Below are 26,205 nucleotides of genomic sequence, written 5' to 3' on the forward strand. Positions count from 1 at the left end.
TAAGACTTTAGTTACTTTTTTTGGCAGTATTCATCACCCAACAATGGATAAGCAAAAAATGCTGGCCCAGCCCATATCTCATAAATGAATAACAAAAATGAATAGGTTAGCAAAGCTGGTACTGTTCTCCTCGGAGAAATTCAGAGGAGATTTGAAACAGGTATTCAGAGTGGAGATAAAAATCAAAATAGATAAAAAAAACATTGCATTTGGACATTGATGTAAGCTGATTGGCAAACAAACCCAGCAGTATTGGCTCAGTGGTTAGCACTGCTATGTCACAGATGAGGGACACTGGTTCAATCCCAGCCTTGGGTGACTGCGTGCAATTTTCACATTCTCCCTGTTTCTGCCGAATGCTCTGGTTTCCTCCCACAGCCCAAAGATATACTGGGTAGATAGATTGCCTCATAGTGTGCAGGCTAGGTGGGTTAGCCAGGGTATATGTGGGAATAGGGTGGGCTGCCCTTCAGAGGGTTATGCTAACTTGCTGGGCTGATTGTCCTCTTTCCACCCTGTAGAGATTCTATGAGGATTTTTTTTCCCTCAGGTTATTCAGAATAGGGCTTTTGAAAGGGAGTTGAATATCCAAGGAGATAAACATTTGCAAGTCTGTGGAGAAATGGCAGGGAAAAGGGACTGGCTGGCTATATCTGAGAGATCTGACACAGGCACATTGGACCAAATGGCCATCACCGAGCTATAGCCATTCTAGGATCTTATGTTAAGAATATCAATGCAAGGGCTTTCAATGATGACCATTGTAATCGACAGAAAAAACACAAAAAATCTGTAGCTCTTATCCTGACTCCATTTGGTTGCTGAAACTGTTTTCACAGACAGTTTAATAGTGAAAGGTCTATCTTGGGTAACCAAGGCGTAAGGTTGACATTTAATTTTAAATAAAGCACAGAATTCGTCAGGTTAAAAACTGGTATTTGCAGCAGAAGTTAAATTTATTTTCACTATTTCTACTTATTTTCTTTTAAAAAAAACGCTTTTTTATATTTGATGAATGGGTTGGGGAAAAAAAGTCGCCTAGCAACGCAAAGTAGGCTCCGGGCGGCCTCCACTTCTGGCGCACCCGAACTTGCTGGCTGCCGGATGCGGGAATTGATTGACGTGCCGCTACTCAATCAGAAGGAAGACCGATGAGGTAATGATCGACGCTCGACCAATCAACTGGGGCAAGAGGCGGGACCGGTTCGCCATCAGGCTTGGGTGGTGTGCGGAGGCACCTCGGGATTGTCTCAGTAGGTTTAAAGGTAAGCTTATGACATCAGAAATTTTTTAAGAAAAGCAAATGATAAAAATTTTGCAAAGTGTAAATTAGGGGTCGGGGATGTTTTGGACATTTAAAAAGTAATTCCAGCTCTTGTTAACGGAAATCGAAGCTATTGCTCTTTGTTTATAAATTCATTGTAAATGTCCAGCAGTTTCAGCCCTGTTTACACTGATTGTCTTTCCTGAGTTAATGCAGTAACTCACTTTGCTAATATGATTTTCTCTTTTGTAGTAATTTTCTTCCCAGAGGATATTGAGCACAATATCAGGAGTACTGGGCATTCTTTGCCCTCGTACTTGTCCATCCAGGTGAATGGTCATTTTCCATATGTGAAACAAGACACACGGCAACTTGTATTTATATCGAATGTTTAACTTTGTAAAACCATCCTTGGACACTTTGTGCAAGCATTTATTGAGCACAATTTGACCCTCTGTCAACAATGTCAAAATCCTATAAGTGGTCTGCGATGGAGAGAAACTGTTCCCTTTTAGCAGACAGAATAAAAGCCAGAGGGCTTAAGGTGAAAAAACAAAGAAGCAATGGGGACATGATGAACTTCTATCATTGGTCAAGGTTTTGAATGCATGGTTTGTGTGTAATGGAGGCAGATTCAGTTCACTCTTTCAAAGGAGAATTGGATAATTAACAGAAGAGAAAAAGGTTTGTGTGGCTATGGGCAAAGATTAAGCTATGGGAAATTGGAACTCTTCTGGGGAATGGGTACAGACATCACAGCATGAATGGTCTCCTGTGCTGTAACTGTTCTTTGTTATGAATATCACAGCTGGGCTAAGGCTCGCCCAGAGAGCTCTCTCTAAAAAAGAGGAAATAGGGTAGAGGGGATTAGGGATTGAATTCCAAAGTTTAGGTTTGAACCAGCTGAGATGACTTGGCGAACAGTGACAGGGTAATTAAATTGAGATACAAAAGAGGCCAGAATTGGAGAACTGCCAACATTTTGGAATATTATGAGAGGTTATGGAGATAGGTCAAAGAAAGATTTAAAAACGAGGATGAGAATTTTAAAGTCTAGCTGTTGGCCAACGTAGGTCAATGAGCACAGGACTGATGGATGAACCATAGTTGATAATGATAATTGGTAGAGAGGAATTGTTTTAATTTTTTTTATAATCCAAATAATCGTGAGGTTTGGTACTTACCGCCTGAAATGCTGCTACAGGCAGATGTGCCAACATTTGGAAAATGCTTAGGGAAGCTCCAGAAATTTTGTGACCTATCAGGTGACAAAACCAAAGGATGGAGAGTGAGATAAAGCTAGAAAGCTTTTCTGCTGGCACATAAAGTGTGGGCCAAATGGTCTCCTATGCTGTAAATGCTTGATTTTATTCTGTACTAGGGCACAGACAATAGAGGTTATAAGGAAGGTAGACCAGGAGTGGATTAGAATTGTTGAATCTAGAAGAAAGAGAGGTGTCTTCTTTAGCAATTTCTTTCATTTTTCGATGTGACAGAAAGGCTAGTAAGGCCAGTATTTGTCGCCCATCCTTGATTAGCAGAATTTTGACTCAGCAGCAATGCAGATGCATGTCAGAATGGTGTGTGACTTAGAAAGGGTGTTAGCAGATCATGTTTCCATGTGCTTGCTGCCCTCTTTCTGAAGTGCTGTCAAAAAAGGCTTTGCAAAATTGCTGCAACGCATCTTGTAGATGGTATGTACTGGAGTTATTGTAATCACCTTTAATCAATCTGTTCAGACATGTCATGACACACCTCTTGAACCTAGACCCCTGGCACAGAGATAGTGCTAATACTACTGTGCCACAAGACCATCTGCAATCATTCCACACTGGAAGCAGAGGGAGTGACTGTTTAAGGTAGGGGATACCATGCGTATCAACAGGACTGATTTGCACTCAACCTGGCAGGTGGATTGTTTTCCTTTTTTGTTAGGAGGTGGAGTTATGGAAAGTGGTTTGCAAAGACAGTTTGTAGTTGAGTAGAGAAGGTTTATCTTTCCATTCCTGGGTAGTCCTGAGATAACAAAGAGTCTTGGCAAAAAAGAACAAGTCCAGCCAGTCATAACAACACGAAAGACCCAAGGAGGTTGATATTGGTTTAATCTGCAAGAGCATAGTCTTAAGACATGGAGTGGCAAGTCTAAAACAGAATTGAGGAGAAACTGAATCTGTGGAATTCACTACTCCCAAGATGCTGGGACAGTGAGTAAATTTTAAGGAGGAGTTTACCAATTAAAAATTTGGCTATGTGTTGAAGGGTTATGGGGAGAAGGCAGGAAAATGGCAGTGAGGAGCATTATCAGCCATGGTTGAATGGCAGAGCAGACTCAATGGACCAAATGTCCTAATTCTGGCCGTATTTCTTATGAACTGGTGAACAATTCCAACCAGTGATGTATGGCTGAACTGGTTGTCTGCTGTAAATATTCAAGTCTATTTTCATTGAGTTTCGAAGAGTGGAGTTGAGCATCATAAGGATTTAAAAACCTAAGGAGGCCATTACTGAATAAGGGTATCATAGGTGATGAGACTTTGGTAGCTATTGAAATGTCTTGGTGAATGAAGGGCCACAGTGGGAGGAAAACCGATGGGAAATGGCAAGGTCAAGGGACTGACCATGAGTATGTATGAGTTTGAGTGTTGCTGTAACCCTGTTAAAGCTTTGTCTTGCACTCAACAGGAAAAATGCTATAATGCTAAATTTTCAGAGGAGACGTCATTAGCAAGTCCGCACTAATTTCTTTGACCAAGCAAAGTTGAATGACCAACAACTCAGCATCCTTTTCTCATGTATCACAGATTGCTGCTCCCTTTGAAATTTGGTATTTTTGTCTGTCCTGCTGAGTGCAGGATGAATTGGTTCAATAACATCTTACCGTTTTTGTGCAATACTCTAGTTCTTAACTTTCCAACAACAATATGTGAGTTTATGTAGAGAGGAACATTAAGGAATAATAGAGGGGGTGAATACTGGAGACTGTTTGTTGAGATGATGACGGCAATTGCCAATGATGAGAAATTCCTTGGTGTAGAGGCTAAGGGAAGAAAATAGTGAGCATTAGTGAGTTATTCAGCTGATAGGGAAGCAAAAGCCCGATTCTGTTATAATCATGTCTGTATTTACCTTGCTGCTGAAATCCTGTTTCTCCAATAGAATTTAGAACTGCTGCAGGAATGGGGAATGAATCGGGCTCATAACTATAGATGCTAATTAAATGGTATATAACTAAAGGAAAGCTAACTAATTACATGGCGGAGAAAAGATCAGAAGATGAAGTAGTGAGGGAGGAGGGTCTTGTGGACTACAAGCACCAGCGTAAGCCAGTTGTTTTGAATGGCTTTACTGTTTCACTGCATTATATGATAGTTAACTCAGCTCATCTGTCACCTTTCTTGACTCCAGATTCATCCACTGTTTGGTGGAATCTTCCATTCCCTGAACTATTAAAGATTTTACCTGGTCCTGAACTTTAGTGCCTCTGCCCTTCCTTGCAGTAAACCCCATGGCTGTTACTTCACTCTCTTCTGTACCAATTGCCTTATCCTGAACACCTCAATGGATTACAGGCTTTTATGCATCCTTACCCAAATCCCTGGCGGTCTTTGCTTCAATTACGTTGGCCTGTAGCACAAGCTATCAGTTAGGTTTTTGTGTTCAGGAACTACACATGTCTAAGATAAGTAGCCAGCTATGTGTAAGTAGTATGATGCTTTAGCTAAATAGGCGGAAAAGGAATACAACCCATGATCATTGTGAGCAGTTCACTGAGAGCAGAGGACAAATGAACACTTGACATAGAGTGTGTGTTGATTTCTATGGCTAGTGATAGCTATATCATACGTCAGTTTTAGAGAACTGTTCCCTTGATTGAGCCTGGCCTATCTTTTGTCTGAAGAAAGCAGCTGCTTGATGAGAACTATCACTGGTAAGGAGTTGTTAATATACTTTACTGCTGGGAGTTTATATTTCACTTTTTAAATCTTTTCTGAGCAAAAAATAGGTACTCAAGATGTCAGAGATAACATGGTGTGAAGCTGGATGAACACAGCAGGTAAGCAACATCAGAGGAGCAGGAGAGTTGACATTTCGGATCAAGACCCTTTTTCTGAAGAAGGATCTCGACCCGAAACTTCAACTTTCCTGCTTCTCTGATGTTGCTTGGCCTGCTGTGTTCATCCTCTCCAATTCTCCAGCATCGGCAGTTCCTACTGTCTCTCAACTGAAGATGTCAGGATTGTTTCCTTCCTTCCTTCCTTCCTTCCTTCCTTCCCCACCCCCCCGACCAAACACTGCTGACCGTATCATTTTCTTGTAACTTGCTAGGTTATAGCTGACAGATTTTTACTAATGTTCACTTTATTTCTTCCCAATGCAACTTTTATTTTTCCTTTTACACACAGAAGTTATTTAGACTGTTTATTTTGCTATTAGCTTTTTTGTGTAAATTAACATTAGTTTTTCCTCTTGAACCTCAGTAACTTTTTCTGTGAGTACTTGAAATAGCAACTCGTGAAGTTTATTTTATCTATTTTATCAATTCCAATTTCTTAATTATTTCTGAAGGGAGATGTTAATTCAAGGTCATCACGCACTCATTTGGACTTGGACGCAAGAAAACAGACTTGAGAAAAGGGACAGCATTTTATACAGCATGAGAAGAGATTGCAGATTAGTTTGGCCATCATTGGCATGGAGCCTCAGCAAGAACAGCTAAGTCTCAATCTAGAATGTCAGACCAGGGAAGTATGCTCTGACTGGTCAGGAATTGGGAATGCAGCATAGATATGTAGTCTCCTGGATCCTTTTTTGCATGAAAAAGGTGCAATGTATAAATGAATTCCTTTTGCCTCCTTAAAACACAGTCCTGTTTATTCATATGTGTAGCTTTGACTGCAAAATTGACTGATGTTCTTAAATTGATTTCCAGGGTAACTCTTGGCACAGTCCGGATTGCATAGTAAATTACTTTCAGTAGCAGAATCACATCAACTGATGAGTGTACTTTTCTGAGGCTTGTGACTGCAGGTTGGTTGATCATGATGGCATGCTTCCTACTGTGAATAGTCAGTGGGACATGTTTGATATGGTCCACCAGTTGATGGGACAGTTGGCCTGCAGATCTGACTTCACACCAGCACTGAAACTTGTATCACGCTAGTCATTTGTGCAGTCAGCAAAACATCTTTTTAGCTTACCAGCAGCATCCAGTTAGTGGAGAAAACCTCTTGTGGGTTTACTGCAAAGTAGCAGCATGAGATGGCTAGCTTCACCAGCTGGTCAAATATTTGAAACACCTTCCTGTTCCAGGATAAGTCAAGATAAACTGAGCACTACTCAGGGCTAGGAGTGGTGGAATTGTCCCTTTCCTAAGCTTTTGTGGTGTACAGTGAATGATAAGTTGGTCGGGGTAGTCATTATCACGCAGAATTGTATTAGTATCAATACTAGTATCTCCAGTTCACATTTCCAGAAGGAGGTTGCTACTTTTAAGTGGTGCTTTCAACTGAGCCAGAAATGCTTTCAGTATTTAGAGGTAACTCCAGTATTCAAACACATTTAAAGGCAAGATTCTGAAAGGCAAAGCCTTTAGTCCAAATTTCAATTCTGTACTTATGTTTTCCAAATTTGTAAGACTCCTGTGGAAACAAAATCCATTGTGACACTGGTTAGAGTCTGAATGAGTTAATAGTGTGCAACCATATCTGCACATTTAGAAAGTTAAAATCTATTAATGTACAAAACATACATTTAGCATCATGAAAGTTGTCTGGAGATTATTTTAAAAATGTAGCTGTCAGCAGAAATATTTATTTTGTTGTTGTTTCTTCAAGGGACAGAGCAAAACATTCTTAAATGTACATTTTTTAAAAAATAATCTTTCCCAATCAATAGGGAGCCAAACCACATTTAAATTTTGTTTCGTGAAATTTGCTTGTTATCTTCTTCTTTGTTCAAATTTGCCAATGCCAGCACGATCCAAAATCCAGCATGGATTCCATTTGGTAGTTGCCCGATTTGAGGTACTCTACATGTACTTACTTTTAAGACCAATAAACTGGTGCTCTGCTGCTCTGTGAGATGCTTGAAAAGGTTTGGGCACAGAAGTAAAATGTCACTTCGTTGGCTATTATGAGTCTCTGCCTTGGCCTGGTGAATTTTGATGGGCTATTTGACCATTGAGGACATCACAAGTAAGCTTAATCATGTCCTCCTAGCCTGGTTTGCATTGGATGGGAGGCTGTCTAGGAATACCAGGTTCCGTAAACGTTAAAGACTCTTGTGGCACAGTGATAGTCTCAGGTTCAAGTCTCACCCGCTCCAAATATGTGTCATAACATGTCTGAGTGGAATGTTTAAAAATATCTGGTCCTGTCCTGTTTAATAAACATATAAGATAGGGCAAGTGGAGGAAAGGCTCAGTTATAAAATGACCAGGCTACAAAGCAGCCCAATTTCCTATTTTATGAAACTCATAAATATTATGAAACTGAATGAGAATTTAGTCAATTCAACTTAACACCATATAATTGGCCTTTAATTTCAAATGCAGTGGGCAGTAGACCTTTCAATTTTATTCTGTAAATTGAGGTGACTTGCATTTTACAAGGTACTATTTGTATTCCTAAATGTTTATTATTATGAAATCCTCCTATTAATATGTCCTTTAGTTTTAGTTTGTTAATTGTCTAGAACTGTTGCGAATTACTATGATTTGCTTTATTTGTATCAGTATCGCAATTTGGCATCTGCTGTCATGATCTTTCATTAAAACAATTATTGATCTTCTTATCTATTCATAGAAATCAAGTGCAGGGTCACTGACTAACCCACAACCCCTTATCCTAGGTAAACTTAAGACCTTCTTCTGACTTTCTTCACTGAGAACTGTTAACTTCTGAAACAATGGAAAGCGAACCTGGGACTGTGGCTCAGAAGAGCTGTCTCCTTAACAGAGAATCAACTGTTGACTGTTTGCTTGTATTATGTGACAAAGAGTTAGTTTATTTTTAGAGCACAATAGGGCTTTGATGCTTTCTGTTTTTGAGTTTCTGGACCTGGTGAAAGAGAAGAGTGCTTATGAGATCTGGTTTGAATTCCAACCTTAATTATAAGGGGGGGCATGGTCGCTCAGTGGTTACCCCTGCTGCCTCACAGTGCCAGAAACCCAGATTCAGTTCCACCCTTAGGCAGCTGGGCATGTGGAGTTTTCATGTTCTCTCCATGTCTGCGTGGCTTCCCCTGGGTGCTCCGGTTTCCTCCCATGGTTCAAAGATGTTAGGCTGGTCGGCCATACCAACTTGGCCTTAGTATTCAGGTGGATCAGCCATAAACGCTGGGTTACAGGGATAGTGAGAGTGGGTTGGGTCTAAGTGGGATGCTGTTCGGAAGGTCGGTCTGGCCTTAATGGGCCAAATCCCACTATAGGGATTCTACGATGCTATGAAGATTTGAGCGTGTCATCTTGTCTTTGTGTGGTTCTTTATTCAGATGTATTCTTTCCAAATGCAGTGCACAACAGTATGGTGATTGCAGGCCATGGAATCCATACGTGTGACAGCTAGAGATCTTTGCGAATATGATGATCTTGCCACAAGCCTGGTTTTGGATCCTTACCTGGGCTTTCAAACCCACAAAATGAACATCAGGTATAGCAATTCTGTTGCTTGCTTTTTTTTCTTATGTCAGCCATAATTGAATGGTGCTGTTGTCTCTGAGTCATAGCACATATTGAAGGTTTTGAGCAAAAGGGTGGAAGTATGAAGAAGAGCTTTCCTATGCAGCAGATCGTCATCTTCAGATTGCAGCCTACGAGAGTGGTGGAAGCAGAGACAAACAATAATTTCAAAAGGCAATTTGATAGGCACTTGCAGGAAATAAGCATATAGGGTACAATGGGGGTGTCTGGATGGACTGCAATTGGTCTAGGGCATGGTGGCATGGACTGTGGGCTACATGGCCTCCTTTGGCTCCATAATGACCCAATGTAAATATTATGGGTTGAAGTTCCACTTGCATGCTTAAGGAATTCAGGTAAGTTCTGCCAGTGTGGTACTGAGGGAACGCTGCACAATTGGATGGGCTGTCCTTCAAATGAGTTGTAACCTGAGCTCCCATTGCAATCAGCTGTGGTGAAGGGTCACTGGACTCGAAATGTTAACTCTGCTTTCTCTCCACAGATGCTGCCAGACTTGCTGACTTTGTCCAGAAATTTCTCTGTTTCTTTCCCTATTTCTTTCTCGGGTGAACATAAAGTATCTCGTGGTATTATTTCAGACAAGGACATGCATGTTCTTCTTAGTGCCCTGACCAATATTTATCCCTTCATCAGCGTTGGGAAAAACAGTTGATCTGGTCATTAATACGTTTCTGTGTGGGGAAGGCTAGTTGTAGACACGTTTCCAGTTGCATTTTCTACATTACAGTAGTGACTACACTTCAGGGTGTGCTTCATTCCTGTTAAGTGCTTTGGGATATCCTCAAGTTGTGGAATGCAGAAATTTGTTTTTTGGCTCTAGCCAGTCTGTTTTGGGCTTTGTTATGCAGACCCCCTTTTAACCTGCTTGTGATTTTTAAGATGATTAAAGGCTTTCATAGAAACTGTTTCATTGTGGTAGGAGGAGACAAGGAATGTGGGACAAGTAGGTCTAACCTTAAAACCAGAGTTAGGCCACTGTTGAAGCACTTGTTCACATGGAGGATAATGGAAATTTGGAATTATCCTTTCCAATTTGTATTAGACAAAGCTGCGACGAATTCAAAACCAATGGGGAGGGGCTGCAGTTACAATATACATCAGCCGTGGTCTACTGGACAAAACAGGTTCAAAGGCCTGAATGGTCTTACCTCCATCCTGTGTCCAGCTACATTGGGTCCAGCTTTGCTTTCTGCCCTTAAGAGGTTTCCTAACCGCTGTACTTTTGATATCTCTGCTGAGCTTTTCATTGCGTCTTCATTGCATTCATCTCCACCGTGAACACTCCTGATGATTTATAAGCTACTCCTGGTAACCCAGCCTGGCAGCATGGACATCTGCATGCACATAAAATTCCATTGAACCTGCAATATTAGCAACACAACCACACGTGTAACATTTAAGATTTGGATGGAATGAAATTTTCTTGGTTTTCACTCAACCAAACCTTATCAGCTGAAACAGCTCATTCTCTCAGCCTTTCAGCTGTCGCTTTTGGCTCGTGATGGAGGAATGCAACACACTGTTCCCTGAGCAAGGCTTTATTCGTCACCACTCCCCCCACCCAAATGTTCAGATAATGTAGTCTTTTCTGACGTAAATGATAATAGTGGATTGTAAACCTACAGAAGTTTTTCTTGGATTTTATGCTACATTGATATCATTAAATTATCGGGTCAGTTCTGGTTATTGCACATGAACAAGTACGTACTGCTTGGAGCAAACGTTCATGAAGCTGTCAGCTCAGTTTTTATTAAAGGAACTGTCCAGTGGTCATGGTGGTTTTACTGTGATGCCCTCATCTGCTGGGCCTCTCAACTGCCCAGCCACTTTACCTCTCTGCCCAACCCATCGAGATGCAGCAGTATCTCATCTTGTGTCAAGAGTAACGTAACACCCCATTAACTAATATTTTTGAATATTCAGTACCACCCATTCCCCAACCAGTGACTTGTTAATATTTGTCCTATCTCAGCAATTTCTAAGAATATGTGTTGGCTCTTTTAATAGGGGTTCTCCTGGTTTCTCGGCCAATGTTAGCTCCTCAACTCTCATCTCGAAAATAGCTTATACCACTACCAACCAAACTTTAGAAATGTTTTGTTTTGTGAAACTGTGTCACACGCTGATTAGCTAGTTTGTCAACTTTTGGTGCGACTGTATTTAACTGCTGACTACTAGTCATGGAGAGTTATAGAGAACCCTTTGTTCTTGTTTTACTTGGATTTGATGGATCATGCCTAATTCTCAATAGCTCTGTGGTGACATTTCGTTCCAGCAATCGACCTGTTGTGAGGAGACACCAATATCTCAGGGACATTCTCCAAAAGTTTCTTAAGTCACGAGATTTGGAGACAGTGTATCGGGCCTTGACATTGGGAGACTGGGCTTGGCATTATTTCTTGCACAAAACTCCTCTCGAAGAAGAAATATTTAAAGCTCAGGTGAGTGAGCAGGTGCACTTTTGCCTTGCTACATTATCTGTCTTTCCTTCAGTAAGGATGTTGGGAGCTTTGTCATCCTGCCCGAGTACCCAGTTTTTACCCAGAAAACATCTTCGGTAATACTGTAATTGAGATCATTGCTGCTTCCCACTGCACCTTCACCCATTATTCACATTTGCGTTTTGTACCACAGGCTAGGATAGGCAAGAAGGGCCAATAGATTGAATTTTCTTTGTTCGCTTCTCCCTCATGTAGGAACATTCAGGCCAACTGTGGAGCCCCTGCCACAACCTCGACAGCTTTGTCTGCCTCACTATCAAACTGTGCTAAGCACTTTAGGGTAGACCGGGTACATGTATTCTTTGTGTTAATGTTATGACCGTTATGTTGTTAAGGGTAAACAGGGAGATTGATGATGTACCTTTACATGTAAAGAAGAACTATTGGACTGCACCCTAGTGTCAAGAGAGCTTGTGCCTGCTCTGCCCTTCCAATGGAACGGACCCCTGTTTGGACATAAGTTCACTTGGAACCCAGGGCCTAATACCTGTCTTGAACCCACAATTAGTGCCATCTTGTGGCAATCCCCTTTGTACCATTCTGATATCTGTCAAGGAATTTCTTGTATGCATAGCTGCAGCACACCCTCCACTTCCTCACTCTTGCCAACCGTTCAGACATGTCATTGTGTTCCATCCTACCTTCCAGAAATGTCGGTGCCCTGATCGGAGAATTTCTCTTTTTTTCTTCTGTCAGGGATTTCCATGGAGGCTGATGTGTGTAGCAGCCCCAGGCAAACTTTGATTAAGTTTGTTCACGGACTACAAGGCTGCTTATAATTTCTGCAGCCTTAAGGAGTTCAGGTTCCATGTTCACCTGGGATGTGAGAGATTTCATTCACTATCTACTGGGGCTATTCCTCATGCTTTATTTTGAACTTCATCCCCGTGCTAATGACCGTTTGCTGCATGGTGAGAAGAGAGGAATGGGCAGATCAGAGGACTTCCTTATGTGTGTGCCCCAAGCCTGGTTATGGCAACCTGAACAAAACCAGACAACAGGTGGTGAGGTGGTCATTTGACATAGCTGCCTACATCTTTTATGGTGAAAATACCCAGCCAGGTAATCTTGGAGAGGGAAGCCAAGTACACATGAGGCCTTTCCTAGTTGCTAGGTGCAGTGGGTACTGGACTGCATCACTAGTTGTAGCAACCTTGTCTGAGTCTACCTATTCACTTCAAAACAGGCATTAACCTTGTAACCTGCTGTTAATGTGAGTATCACACAGAACAATGCCTTTTGCATCATTATAATGGGTAATAATTACACTACTATAAGTTTGAATTTTAATTTTGATTTTAGTTTTATCCCAATATCTACATAAACATGCATACATCAAATCTAGTTTAGTGGTATATTTTTGGAATAGATGTTCTATTTGTTAATCTCCTGGAGTTACTGTCCTTGATTTAGGTATTCCGTTACCTTCGAATGTTCCTACCTGAAAGTGGCTTTGAAATTCTACCTTGTAATCGATACTCCTCAGAATCCAATGGTGCGAAGATTGTGTCTTTAAGAAAGTGGTATGTGTATTTTTGTCTTTAATGTGATATGTAAATGGAGAGAGAGTGGTGTTGTGGGAGAAAACACTCTTTGTTTCTATAACAGAGAAAACAAAGTGTGGAGCTGGATGAACACGGCAGGCCAAGCAGCATCTTAGGAGCACAAAAGCTGACATTTCGGGCCTAGACCCTTCATCAGAACTTGCTTTGAAGATTCCCCTGGCAAATGGGATAAATGTGGCAGCTTGTCTTCGGTCACAGGTTCTGGCCCCTGGGCTTGAACCCTAAGCCTTGACCAATGCATCCAGTGCATTTAGATGAGATTAAAAAAAATTGACCCACCTGCATATTTAAGTTAGAGTAGAAGATCAACTGGAGCGTTAAGAAGAGCAGGTAGTTCTTCCTGTCTTTTGGATAACAACATTTATCTTTCAAATAACCTATCCAGAGCAGTTTTGCTAATCATTTAGCTCTTTGCTGTTTTGTGAGATCTTGCTGTGCTGGCTTGCCAAAGCCACAGCAGTATTAACCTTCAAAAGGATAGAAGGCATGAAAGGTGCCATAAGAACACAAGTTCTTTCTTTTCAAGCCTGTAAAGAACTTGGGTGTTAGGATTGTCTGAGTTGTATTTCTGGTCAGTGTAGGACTAAAGCACAAACTGTTCCTAACTTCACACTTTTGGTCTTCTCAGAATGGTATCCCACAGTACAAATATACCTTAACCTTCAAGCACATTAAATTATACCCCCCGTAGCAAGTTTGTTCATGTAAAACTAATTGCCCACAATTTTGTTAGATGCTGGATGTGTTGATGCAAAAGATTTTAAAAAGTAAAATAATCTGGAATCCCTAATTTAGTTTAGAATGTAGCAGAGAATGTTCCTTGATGCTTAATTTATCCAAATTTGAATTATGCTTAAACGAAAACTGCTTGTATTTAGTAAGTTGAAGTCTGCAACGGTTGCTTGAGGGCAATCAGAAAGTACTGTCTTAAGGCAGTATCACTCCATTCTTCTAACGCATTAAGAACAACAAATGGAATGGTCACAGCTGCTCAGCCAAGTAGTAAACAGCATTATTTTAAGCTTGTTAAACTTTGCAGAAATCACCCTCTACTTGGCATTTTCTAAGTGGCACCTTTTGTAATTGGTTATGACAATGACATTGACACTGCCCTGGAAAGGTTTGGTTAATGTGTCTTAGAGATTTGAGTACAAAATGTATGCTGACATGCCCAATGAAATATTGAGGGAGTGTAGCACCGTCAGAGATACCTCTATTCAGATAAGAGGTTAAACTGACGCCTCTCGGGCAAGCAAATGACCCTATTTTTTTGAAGAGGAACAATGGAAAATTCTCTCCATTGTCCTGAAAAAATGTGCCTCAAACATCTTGTAATGTGGAAAATAAAACGTACTTGTTAGTGATGTGCATGTTAGCTAATGAGTTTCCTCTGTTGCAATCTTTAGAAGTACTTTATTCGCTATAAAATGCTTTGGGTCAATTTGAAGTTGTAAGTGGCACTATTTTTGTGATGGCTGATTTAGATACCACATCAGCTGGACCTCCCCTGTAAGGTTTCCAACAGGCAACAAACATACATGTTTGGTACAAGAGAAAATTAATCTTAGGCTTTGTTTTTGTATCTAATTGCTTGTTACATGGAAGGTTAAACTAATTGCAGAATCTAGGATCCCACAACTACCCTGCTAAAGGTGTAAAATCAGACTATTTGCAAACTTAGAATTATTGAATGACTATATTCCCTTGTCTCCTGAAGAGTAATACTCGGATAATGTGTTTTCATTGAACGTGAGTTTTGATGGTGCGTTTTGGAAGTCCGTTCCTATCCATTCTTCTCCCATCCATTGACACCCTCACATCAATGTGGTTCCCAGCAGGTGCAGTGAAATGCTGTGTGTGGGTGTGTATGTGTGAGGGATTTCCCCTCCTTTACATTGCGTATGCGGGTAGACCATTCAGACCCTCACACCTGTTCAACCGTTCGGTAAGATCATAGCTAATCCGATAGTCACTTCAATGTGCATTCCCTCTACCCCGATAATCTTTGGTCTATTGATTAACAAGAACCTGCCTGCCTCTGCCTTCAATATTTTCAGGGGCTCTGCTTTCACCTTTTTTTTTAAGGAAGAGAGTTCCAAAACGAGACAGCCCTCTGAGAGAAGAAACATTCACCCCCTCTGTTTTAAATGGGTGATACTTAATTTTAAAACGGTGTCTCCTAGTTCTGCATTCTTCTATAAGAAGAAATATGCTCCACAAATCTACCCTCATAAAACCCCTTGAGATATTGTATATTTCAATCAGGTTGCCTTTTAGTCTTCTGAACTCCAACATATTAGAAGCTTAGCCTGTCCAACATTACCTCATAAGACAATCCACTTGCTCCAGTAGCCTAGTAAATATTCCCTGAACTGCTTCTAATGCATTAATATCCTTTCTTAATTAAGGTGACTAAGGTTTCAGTTGTGGCTTCATAATGCCCTGTATAATTGAAAAATAATATCCCTACTTTAATACAGGATTTGTTTCCTCCCGTGATAAATGATAACATTCTGTTAGCCTTCCTAATTACTTGGTGTACCAGTGTACTAACCTTTTGTGATTTGTCCAATAGGACACCTGGACTTCTGCAATACAAAGATCTGCAATCTCTCACCATTTAGATTATAAGATTTTTGTATTAAACCTCACAATGAACACTTTCACATCATCCTACATTACACCCCTGAACTTTGCCCACTCCTTTCACCTGTCTACCTCCCATTGTAGCCTCCTTATGCCTTCTTTGCAACTGCGTTTCCGATCTATCTTATGCCATCAGCTAATCGTCCATTCAGTCCCTTCATCAGAGTCATTTATATGAGTTGTATATAGTTGAGGTCCCAGGACTGATCCCTCTGGTTACGTTACTTGTTACATCTTGCCAACCTGAAAAAGACCCATTTATGCCTACTCTCTATGTCCTTTGCCAGCCAACCTTTTATCCATATTAATATGCTACCACTACACCATGAGCTTTGATTTTCTGCCATGGCCTATGGTGTGACACTATCAGTTGCCTTCTGAAAATTCAAGTTTAGCACATCCCCTGGCTCCCCTTTATCTGGACCATATGCTATCTCCTGAAGGAACTGCAATAGATTATTTCTCTTTCGCAAAGCCATGTTGACTCTGCCTGACTATATTGTATATTTCTAATGAATATCTAAATAGATGTATATATAGATCTCGGAGAAGGTAAAAACTGCAGATGCTGGAGTTATTCGATAGTGTGTGGAGCTAGAGCAGTACAGTGCTTTGCTGAAGGGTCTAGGCCCGAAATGTCGACTCTCCTACTCCTGCTGCCTGATCTGCTGTGTTCCTCCAGCTCCACGCTGTATCGACTGTATCTGTAGAATGCCTGAGGTGAAGGCCCCATTTGGAGAGCCCTTGCCACATCCTTGGACAGGGTACGTTTCCTCTGCAAAATTTGTGGATCCCAGAGATTTGGGAAATTACTGGCCTGTATGGCTAGGTTCCACACATTCCCAGTGAGCACTGCATTTTGCATAGTCATGTTTTCAGCAGCTTTTCTATCCACTACAGTTTGCTTCTTATTTCACAGGCAGGAAAACGATAAGATTGAGCTGTTAGTCGGCTGCTTGGCGGAACTTTCTGAGAAGGAGGAATCTCTGCTGCGACCAGGGGAGAATGACTTCAGTGTGATGTACTCGACCCGGAAAAAATGTGCTCAGCTCTGGCTAGGGCCTGCTTCGTTCATTAATCACGGTGTGTAGATAACTAACCTTTTTAAAGATTATCTACTTCTGTCAAAAATATTTTGCCCATTTTTATTTTAAATGGTATACATCTCAAGAAGGCTTCACTGACTGTTTTTCAGGCGTACGTTGTCTTTAGATTATGTACAGGTCTGAGTACCCCTCCTGTCTCGCTCTTTGATGTGTTACTCATGGGATATCATTGATACTCTGAAGTGGCGCCAGTAGAAGTAGGGGGGACAAGCTTTTGTCCCAGTCCTAGGGACTAACTTGGAGTTAGCTGACTCTGAATTAACTCCGCATCAGCCAGTTTTGCTGCATTAGATCTTAAACTAGGGCCCAATCTTGGTTCGATGTAAAATAACCTATGATAATTTTTTGAAGAAAACCACTGGAGTTATCCCTGGTGTGCTGGCTAATATTAATTCCTCAATCATCATCACTAAAATATATTATCAGCTTATTCTTGTCTTGCTGTTTTTTGGGAGCATACTGTGCACAAATTGGCTGCTACATTTCCTGCAGTAGTGTTGACTGTACTTAATTGGCAGTGAAGGAATTTCTGAGGTTGTGAAAGGTACTACATAAATGCGAGTCTTTCTTTTTGTCTCAAAACTACCCATTCTGATAATTGCGTAGCCACCATGTCATTCGTTAGAAGCATTACCAATCAATGCTCCTTTTATATTCTATCTCTCAGTTCGTGGGTAAATATACTTTATCCATCATTGATGTTGATGTTTAAAACAGGTATTTCCTTCAAAAGACCATTTTATATTTGATACAGAGATAGTAGGAACTGTCGATGCTGGGGAATCTAAGATAACACAGTGTGAAGCTGGATGAACACAGCAGGCCAGGCAGCATCAGTGGACCAGAAAAGTTTGACGTTTCGGGTCGAGACTCGCCTTCAGAAAATTAAGGGTCTCGACCCGAAACGTCAAACTTTCCTGCTCACTGATGCTGCTTGGCCTGCTGTGTTCATTCAGCTTTACACTGTGTTGTCTCTTTTATATTTGATGTTTGCCCTGAGAATTTGCAAATTTTATGTTTAACAAATATTTTATCGATTAGCATAAGAAGATCCTTCTAATTATGTGATTAGGATTTGAATTTAGATCAACCTGACACAATGGAAATCACTTGTCTCTGGTCCTAGGGAATCTAAGTGATCGTTATTTGAAAAAGTCTCCACTTCAGCCCTCAAGGAGCATGCACCCACAGCATAAAGCTGTTGATGAAATGGCCACATTGGTATCTAAATTGCTGGTTCACTCCATCTCACTTTTTTCTGTCCTCTCGCCTGTATTACATTTTATCTGTTATTTTTCAGCATAATTATGAAGAAACAATGATGGTCCCAGTCCTGAGACAACCTACCCAATGCTATCCCGCAATCACCCCACCTCACCTTACGTTAGTTCCTCGATTAAGTGCCATTTTATTTACCTTCAAGCCAATCTCATAATCGTTCCCAGGATTCACTCTAAATTCTGACAACTTTGTATTCAATTAAGATGCATTTCAGGTGAAGCTTTAACAAAGGCCTTTGGAAGCCTAGGAAAACTGCATCCCTGGGCTTCCTATTGTTCATTCATGATGTAACTTCCTTTGTGAATTCAGTTTGTCTGCTGTTTACTGAGTTACTGTGTGGATTACCCTTGCCTTTACTTCCAATAATCCATTCCACTATTCTACCAGTAGTGCACTAAGACTGAAAGCTCACCCTCTTTGACTGGGCATCACATTAGTAAGTTTCCAGTCTGCTGGTGTAATGTCCCCGTGACTATCGCTTCTACCTTAATGATCACTGCTGTCTTTGAAATCCCTCCCTTGGTCTGTTAGTGCTCTGGGATAAATATCATCTATCCTTGGAGATTTAGTTATCTTGAGCTCTTTAGACTTTTCATCTTGTCCTTCCAATGAAAGGATAGATTGACAGTCAAGACTGTTCCAAATCCCATTTGTTATCTTAAAATAGTAGACTCGATTCTGAAATTTTGTTATTCCAAACAGTCCAATCATCATCAGGGTTGATTAGAAATTGATTATCTTTCAGCCAGGTACTCCTGAAGATACTATATGTCACAAGTTAGTGTTTTTTTTTGAAAGGACCATGTTTGAATAAAGTTAACTTTTAATAACTAATGTTTCTCTGTTCTCGCTCTTCTCTTTCTTCCCTGAAGACTGCAGACCGAACTGTAAGGTAAGTTAGCCACAATGTTCATTTTCATTTTATTATATTGTTATCATAGCTGCCTCATATTGGGCCAAGGGTTTTGCACTGTGGTTTTCAATGCTACACTCAAAACAATCCCATCACTTGTGACCACTCCAAGTGAAGGCATCGGCCTCATTCTGTCTCAGCAGATTTGGTGTTCAACCTTCCAACAACCGTGAGGATGTGGTCTGGGCTCATATCTCAGTGCAGGACTTGGAGCATTGTTGGTGAGGCTGCCTTTCTCAGAAGAGATGTTAAACTATAGGTCTGGCTGCCAATATTTGTTCCTCACCTAACCCCACAAATCTGAGTTGCAAATCATTTGCCTGTATCTGGTAAATTAAAAACTGAAAGAACTGGGGATGCCGTAAATCAGGAACAAAAACAGAAGTTGCTGGAAAAGTTCAGCAGGTCCAGCAGCATCTAAGAAGAAAAACTCAGAACTGAGGAAGGGGCACCGGACCCAAACCATTAACTCTGATTTTTTTTTTCTTCGGAGATGTTGCCAGGCCTGCTGAGGCTTTCCAGCAATATCTGTTTTTGTGTCTGTATCTGTTGTTTGAGAAATTGGATAGAAAGGGATGGACACTTTTGTCAAAATTAATTCAGTGACTGTATTCAGAATGGGCCCAGAGGTTGTTGAAAGCTTTTCTTTGCCTGCTTGACTTTTGGACAAAACACATTGCTAATTAGGAATGTGACCCTATAGTCGCATAGTTGAATGTCACTTTGTCCAATTTTAAAAGTCCTAATTGCCTCCTGGTCAGAGATGTGCTAACCTAATGGGCATCAATTCTTGAAACTTCCCTGTTCCTTATAGTTCACCAGCCAGTGCCTTGCTTCACAATTCAGATCATGTTAATTTTTTCCCATTCACTTCATTAATCAATAAGACACCAACCATTGACTCAGTACAACTGCCTCTGTGTGTTGCATCCAGAAATATGTTAGTTATGTTAATTGTTCTGTTAAGCTAAAGGATAAAGAAGTGAAGGTTTTTTATTGATTAAGCATCTTGAGCCCAAATAAAAAAAGAGTGCATTTGTGGCTGTTGGTACCAAAAACTGGATTCCATCATCGCCTGACAATATTATTTATTTGATACATTTCCTTAACTAAAGTGTTGCATAGTTGCTTAATCCTGAGCAGAGACTCTGGTGTGGAGCACAGAAGCTGTGTGCTGTTGCTATGTAACATCGGCTCTCCGTACTTCAGTGTAATGCACGATTGACTACATGTATTATGTTTCACTGGCTATATGGAAATTGGCTGCAAAAGAACAGGGATTTATGTCATTTTTGTTTCTGTCCTTCCACAGTTTGTTCCGACTGAAGGTGACCGTGCGTGCGTAAAAGTTCTTCGAGACATTGAACCTGGAGATGAGATCACCTGTTACTACGGTGACAGTTTCTTTGGTGAAAACAATGAGCTGTGCGAATGCCACACTTGTGAAAGGTAAGGGATAAAATAGTCAAAAACCTGAAACCAAAACAAAAGATGCCAGAGATTTTCAGGAGGTCAAGGCACTACCTCTGGAGAGAGAAACTCAAACACTTCAGGCCTTTTAAGGAGGAGTTTTAAAAAGTAAGCAAAGAGGTGGGATTTGAGCAAGGATGAAAAGAAGGTCTGTGATTGGATGAAAGACAAAAGAATTTGACTTCTAGGTCAGCAGGGAGTGGTGTTGGGATAGGTGAAGAAACGAGATATGCCGAATCCAGTTGTGCTTCTGACTGTTCTCAAACTCAACTACTCCCCAACCTGGCCACCCTCCTGATCCACTGTTAGTGACAGTAACTTTTACCATTTGCTCTGTTTCATGTCATTATCTGCTGATACATTTCTTCAGTTCGAGATTTAGCTGTCGCTGGCTAGACCAGCATTATTTTGCCTCTCCCTAGATGCCCTTGAAAACATGGTGGTAAGCCACTGCCTCAGATCTCTGAATCAGTTAGGAGTCGGTCCATACGCAGTGCTTTTGGGGGCGTGAGTTCCAGGATTTTGACCCAATATCAAAAAGAATGAGATATAATTCCAAGTCAAGATCATTTGTGGTTTGGGGGGAAACTTGCAGGCAATGGAATTGCCATGCATCTGCTGTCCTTTATCCTTCTAGGTGGTGGAGCTTGTGGGTTTGGAAGGTGCTGTTGAAAGACCCCCACTGACATACAGTAGTGTATCTTGTAAATGGTACACTTTGCTACTACTGTGTGCTAGAGGTGAAGAGAATAAATGTTGACAGTATTAGGTCGGTGGCATTCAAGCTTGCTGCTTTGTCCTGGATAGTGTCAGACTTCTACACCAACAACTGTCAACTCCTTGGTGAGACAATGTAAAATATGTCAGTAGTAAGAAGGAGAGAATAATCAGAAATTCATGAATGAAGATCCATTTTACTCCTTAAACTAAAAGGTCGATCTCTACTCTTTCCAGGCGAGGAGAAGGAGCTTTCAAGATGAAGAAGCGTGCCATTGAGGTGGGCGCATTGTGCAAGTATGGACTGAGAGAGACTGACAGTCGCCTGAGTCGTATGAAACAGAAAGGCAAAGGACGTCGGCCCAAGGGAGCGCGTGTTGATTTATATCAGAAAACAGTGGAAAGAGCCTTGTGGCAGAGTGAGTATAGTTACAGAAAAGAAAAGCTTGTACAGTAAAATCAAGTTAGCTGGCAGCCCACCAACAAGATGTTCCACCAACTGGAACTTCTGCTATTGCACCAGTTGGGTTTCAAGCTTTAATGTTTCTTCTCAGACTAGTAATCAGCCTTGTTGCTGAATTTTACAAAGTTTCCAACATTTGAATCACTTCTTTGTCTCTTCTGGTTACCAGAACTGGACATGGTCCTCAAGGTGTGGACTGACCATCATGTTATAAGGTGTCTACTAAGGACATTGGCACAGCCCAGGAGCAGGCTGCATGCCCCTCACTGCTGATCAAGCAGACCAAGAACAATGGTTATAAATTTCACAGGTAAATGGGGACCCTTCCCTAAGTATCTCCTACCCCATTGTTTCAAATCAAATTGGTTGTTTCAAATCAAATTGGTTGTTTCAAATCAAATTGGTTGTTAGATAACCCTGATACCAGCACTAGTGGAAATACTACATTTGGCACCAGTATCCTTGTGATATAGAGAGGGGAAAAATGGTCCATTTAACTGCTACGCAGTGAATGTTACTGGATTGTGTGTGTTGATTGAAGTGCTTCTAGCCACACTTCACAATTATAATACTGTCCGTAGTCTAATGGGCAGCCAATCCTCTCAACCTTGCAGACATAGGGAATGGATATACAGATGAGATAACAGCAAGATCATTGCAGAACTGCACAAAAACCATTGCGTTTGGAGCCTGTCTGCCAGTTGCTGAGCGGACTTATTGAATTTGTGCTTTTGTTTTTAATTACAGCTTCAGCCAGAAGGCTGTCCTTAAGTTCAAGGAGGGGCAAACGTGGAAAATGGAAAAGGCGAACTCCAAGTAGAGTTCACACAAAGTCGCCACCTGTGCTTCAGTCAACACCGTTACAGCTGCAGAATGCTCAGCCTGATGAAGTGATAGACGTGGCAACCGATGCAGGCTCAGTGACTCATTTGCAGAATGGGAGCCAGACAGCTGATCAGGGAGGGGAGACTCCTTCGCAGAAAGGTGAGGCAGAAAGCCCTCACTGTGGATTTGGCCATTCCTCAACATTACAGCTTCAGCCCAGTGCTGGGCAAACTGACCCTGAAACACCTGTAACATTCCAGATGCCAGAAGGTGTCTTCCTGAAGGACCTGCGAGTGGATTTACATGATTGCACGAATCTGGTTGGACCATTGATCAATGTAGATGAAGCAGCTACGAGAAAAAACGAGATGTATGTGTGGGACAAGCCAGAGGTAAACCCAGGTCCAGATACTCACCAGTGTCCGGAAGACGTGTCCAAACAGAAAATCCCAGCCAGCACCAATACAGTCCTAGCACCTAAGCTTGTTTGGAAAGATTGTAATACACATCATTTACCTGAAGTCACCCTTGCTTCATTGGACCAAGCACCAACAAAACCTCAGAGCACAAAAGAAGCCATTTCTACAGGCTCAACAGCTCATCATTTACAGACTGCCAGCGAGAAGGAGTCTGCTGGCACACTGAGCAGGAAACGGAAGAGGAGGAGGAGGAGGAAAAGGGCATTGAGAGGGAGAACTAGTCAAAAGAGAAAGAGCTCACAAAGCCCAGAGATACCACCAAGAAGAGCATTTGGTTTGACCCACTTCGTGAAAATCGATTTGAGCAAAGATGCCGTCCTTGTGACCAGTGTCAAAAATGAAGCACAGAGCTCAGTACAAGGCAGTGCAAACTCTCAGCAAAAGTGCAGTCAAAGTCCACACATTTCAGTGGACGGGAACTGTCAAGCTGCACGCTTATCGGAAATTCGAGATGTCCGTGTCGTTCTGGAAGATATTTCGAAGATCTGTGAGTGTGCCACTCGCACGTGGTATGTTCAAAGAAGGCTGTCTGCAAACCTGAGCATGGGTGAAGAGGGAGAAAGCCAGTTGCTGGATTCCAAACTGGGAGCTGAGCCAAGAGCAGCTGGTGGATTGTGGAGGACTTTGCCCTGTGCTGAGCTTCGCTCTTGTGCAAGCAGGCAAGCGAGGCAAAACAGGTGGCCAGCTCACAGGCAGAGGGCAGGTGGTCAACAGCCGCTGAAGCAAAGCATCAAAAGGAAGGCGCCCGATGGTGAGAGAACAGAAACTGTGAACGGACTGGGCTCAGCAGCCAGTAACAATCCACCACGTGACGCAACCCAGCGCAAACGCTCCAAGCATTTCCCAAGCTGTGCACAGGAGATGAGGGTCTGTAATGGAGAGGTGACGGGGCTGGGACCATCACAGAGTACAGTGTGTGCTGAAGGCATGCTGGCTCGTGATTGTTTTGTATTCTCGGTGGAAGATGACAAAAGACCCGCAGCTTTCACCCCGTTTGCTAGATCCAAGCGCCTGCGTCTGGTTGTCAGTCATGGTTCCATTGACTTTGACATCTCCTCTTTGACAAGTGAGGACTCTGTCTGAGTGTTACGTTGGGATCAGAAATGATTCCACACCACCCTCCTTACGCCCTCATCCACCTCCCCTAGCCCCCATTCCCCATAACGAAATATCTACAAAAAGGAGAGAAAGAAATTCAATTTCTAATGCTGCCCACACATACAGAGAAGTAATGTTGAAATTCCTTCCTCCTGCGTTCTGTTATTGGTTAGCTCTCTGGTTTGAACTGTAACAATTTGTCCAGTTTGCACAATGATCTTGAGATGGTGGGGCTCTACTTAACATTGACTTTGCACTCCCAAGCACGGGATTCAGCCAAACCCAACTGGAAGCCCCAAGAGATTCTCATATCTGGGGGCATCACTTGTTCTCAACCAGGGCAGGAGTGATTAGAAGTGTTGTTGGCTGCATTGTAATTTGGGTGGCGGAGAGGGGGGAGGAAATCAGCTAATATCTACTGAGAACAGCATCATCTGGCGTGCTGTTTGGACAAATAGCTAGCTTGACCATTCAGTATCTGGATTAATGGGGGCACTTGACTGAGGTACCAGAGAGCTGCCGCTGCCCTGAAGCTGCAAGAGTTGTGAGAGGACAGGAGAGTCGGGGAGAAACAGATCTATATCTCTGTGCAAACTATGAAGTGGCTGTGTCTGTCCTGCTGGTCAGTTTAGGCAGTGGGTTCCTGACTTAAGTAGTTCGCGAACTGGCAAGTAACACAGCATGTAAAGAACAATTCACAAAAGTGAGATTGGTTTGAACTTTCCTTTGAGTGCTCCTTAAGTAGAATTTGAAGTACTCTCTCATTTTCTCAACTCAGTCCCAGGGACAATTCTTAAAGCTTCGTATAACCTCAGGATAACAACTTTTGGTGCTTATTGGTCAGCTGATATGCTTGATATCCTTCCTCATGAGAAAAGTAAAAAATTTTTTTAAAGCCAAGGTTTTTCTCCTTTTTTTGTGTCTGTGAAGTCTACAAGCAGTTTTATGGGTTTTCTCTTTTTCTCGTGGTTCCAACAAGATCTGAAAATTTCACATGTGTCCAAGGGTCAATGATGTCATTCAGATTCCTGGGATCATGCAACAACCAGACAGACCTTCCTGCTCTTTCCCCCATGCTGATTTTTTTTTGTTTGAAACAGTTAGCCCATTTAGTCATATATCTCCATAGGTTTGCAGTGTTTCTTTTTCATATACGTTTACAGTGAACTTTTCAAAGTTGTGAATGAATATGCTTCCGCATTCCCCTTCAGATGGTGTACACAACAATTTACTGCGTTTAACATAAGGTTAAGGTAACTCCCTCCTTACCCAGCTCTATTTGTCATGTATCATAGTGTGGTTTCAATAAAATGTAATTGCAAATGTGTTGCAGAAAACACTCAGTAGTGCAGTTATAGGTTTGGATCTTTACAGTAGGACACAGATAGTTAGAAATGTCTGTTGTTCTTGGTGTTTTGATGCAGTGAGTTTAAGAATATCCCATAAAATGCAACATCAATATGTTTTCTTCATAACATCTTGGCACTGTGTAGTAAATAGACCCATGTCAACACTGGTTGTCGACCTTGGAATACAGGGTGAGAATACGATATGCATATGTTACCTATAGCAGTGTATACGAATATGTGTCTGTTCACTTTTGTCAGTGTGCTCCCTCTGCTGGCCTGAGCTGGGTGTTTAAAAAAAATTCAGACTTGTCAGTACAGTTAGTCAGTAGCAATTAAATAAGCATGCTTAATCACTGTTATTTTGACCTTGCAGTTCAGGTGAAGAGAGTCCCATTAAAAACAGTCAAGGAATCGAGGTGAAAGGATCAAGCTATATGTGTTAAGCCATGCATTTTTAGGCTACCTACCTGCTCTCAAAACATCTGCCTATGTAACTAATGACTAGGACAAGCGATTTGGTGAAGCAATAAAATGAGAACTAGGAGTGTTCAGCCCTTGGAATTTGCTCCTCTATTCAGTAATATCATAGCTCTACCTCAAAATCCATCTTCCACATTTTCCACGTCTTGTTTGATTCCTTTAGTAAGTAACAATTGATTGGTCTCAGTTGTGAATATACTTTGTTTGAGTTTACAGTGCGGTCTAGGTTACTTCAGATCCTTTTGAACAAATCTCTCCTTGTCTCAGTCTTATCCTGAGATCATGATACGTAATTCTATCCATTACCTTTCTCAAATTATTCTTCATCACTTAGTTTCCACACAGCAAT

The 26,205-nt window shown here is 41.5% G+C and overlaps 1 protein-coding gene across 1 annotated transcript; it reads left to right on the top strand.

The window, feature by feature from the left end:
• The first annotated feature begins 1,169 nt into the window (after positions 1-1,169).
• On the top strand, positions 1,170-26,205 carry LOC125447212 (uncharacterized). Its single transcript, XM_048521442.2, has 9 exons — positions 1,170-1,265; positions 8,777-8,913; positions 11,239-11,404; positions 12,878-12,987; positions 16,595-16,758; positions 18,935-18,954; positions 20,288-20,424; positions 21,400-21,581; positions 22,373-26,205. Exons 2-9 carry the CDS (start codon positions 8,804-8,806, stop codon positions 24,010-24,012), a joined length of 2,529 nt encoding a protein of 842 aa, XP_048377399.2. The 5' UTR covers positions 1,170-1,265; positions 8,777-8,803; the 3' UTR covers positions 24,013-26,205.

The sequence above is a fragment of the Stegostoma tigrinum genome, chromosome 38 (genome assembly GCF_030684315.1).
Source record: "Stegostoma tigrinum isolate sSteTig4 chromosome 38, sSteTig4.hap1, whole genome shotgun sequence".
In the NCBI taxonomy this organism is placed as follows: domain Eukaryota; kingdom Metazoa; phylum Chordata; class Chondrichthyes; order Orectolobiformes; family Stegostomatidae; genus Stegostoma; species Stegostoma tigrinum.

Coding starts and splice junctions, on each gene's coding strand:
- LOC125447212 (XM_048521442.2), top strand. CDS start 8,804: ATGGAATCCATACGTGTGACAGCTAGAGATCTTTGCGAATATGATGAT. Junction 8,914..11,238: donor ACCCACAAAATGAACATCAG/GTATAGCAATTC, acceptor ATTTCGTTCCAG/CAATCGACCTGTTGTGAGGA. Junction 21,582..22,372: donor GGAAAGAGCCTTGTGGCAGA/GTGAGTATAGTT, acceptor TTTTAATTACAG/CTTCAGCCAGAAGGCTGTCC.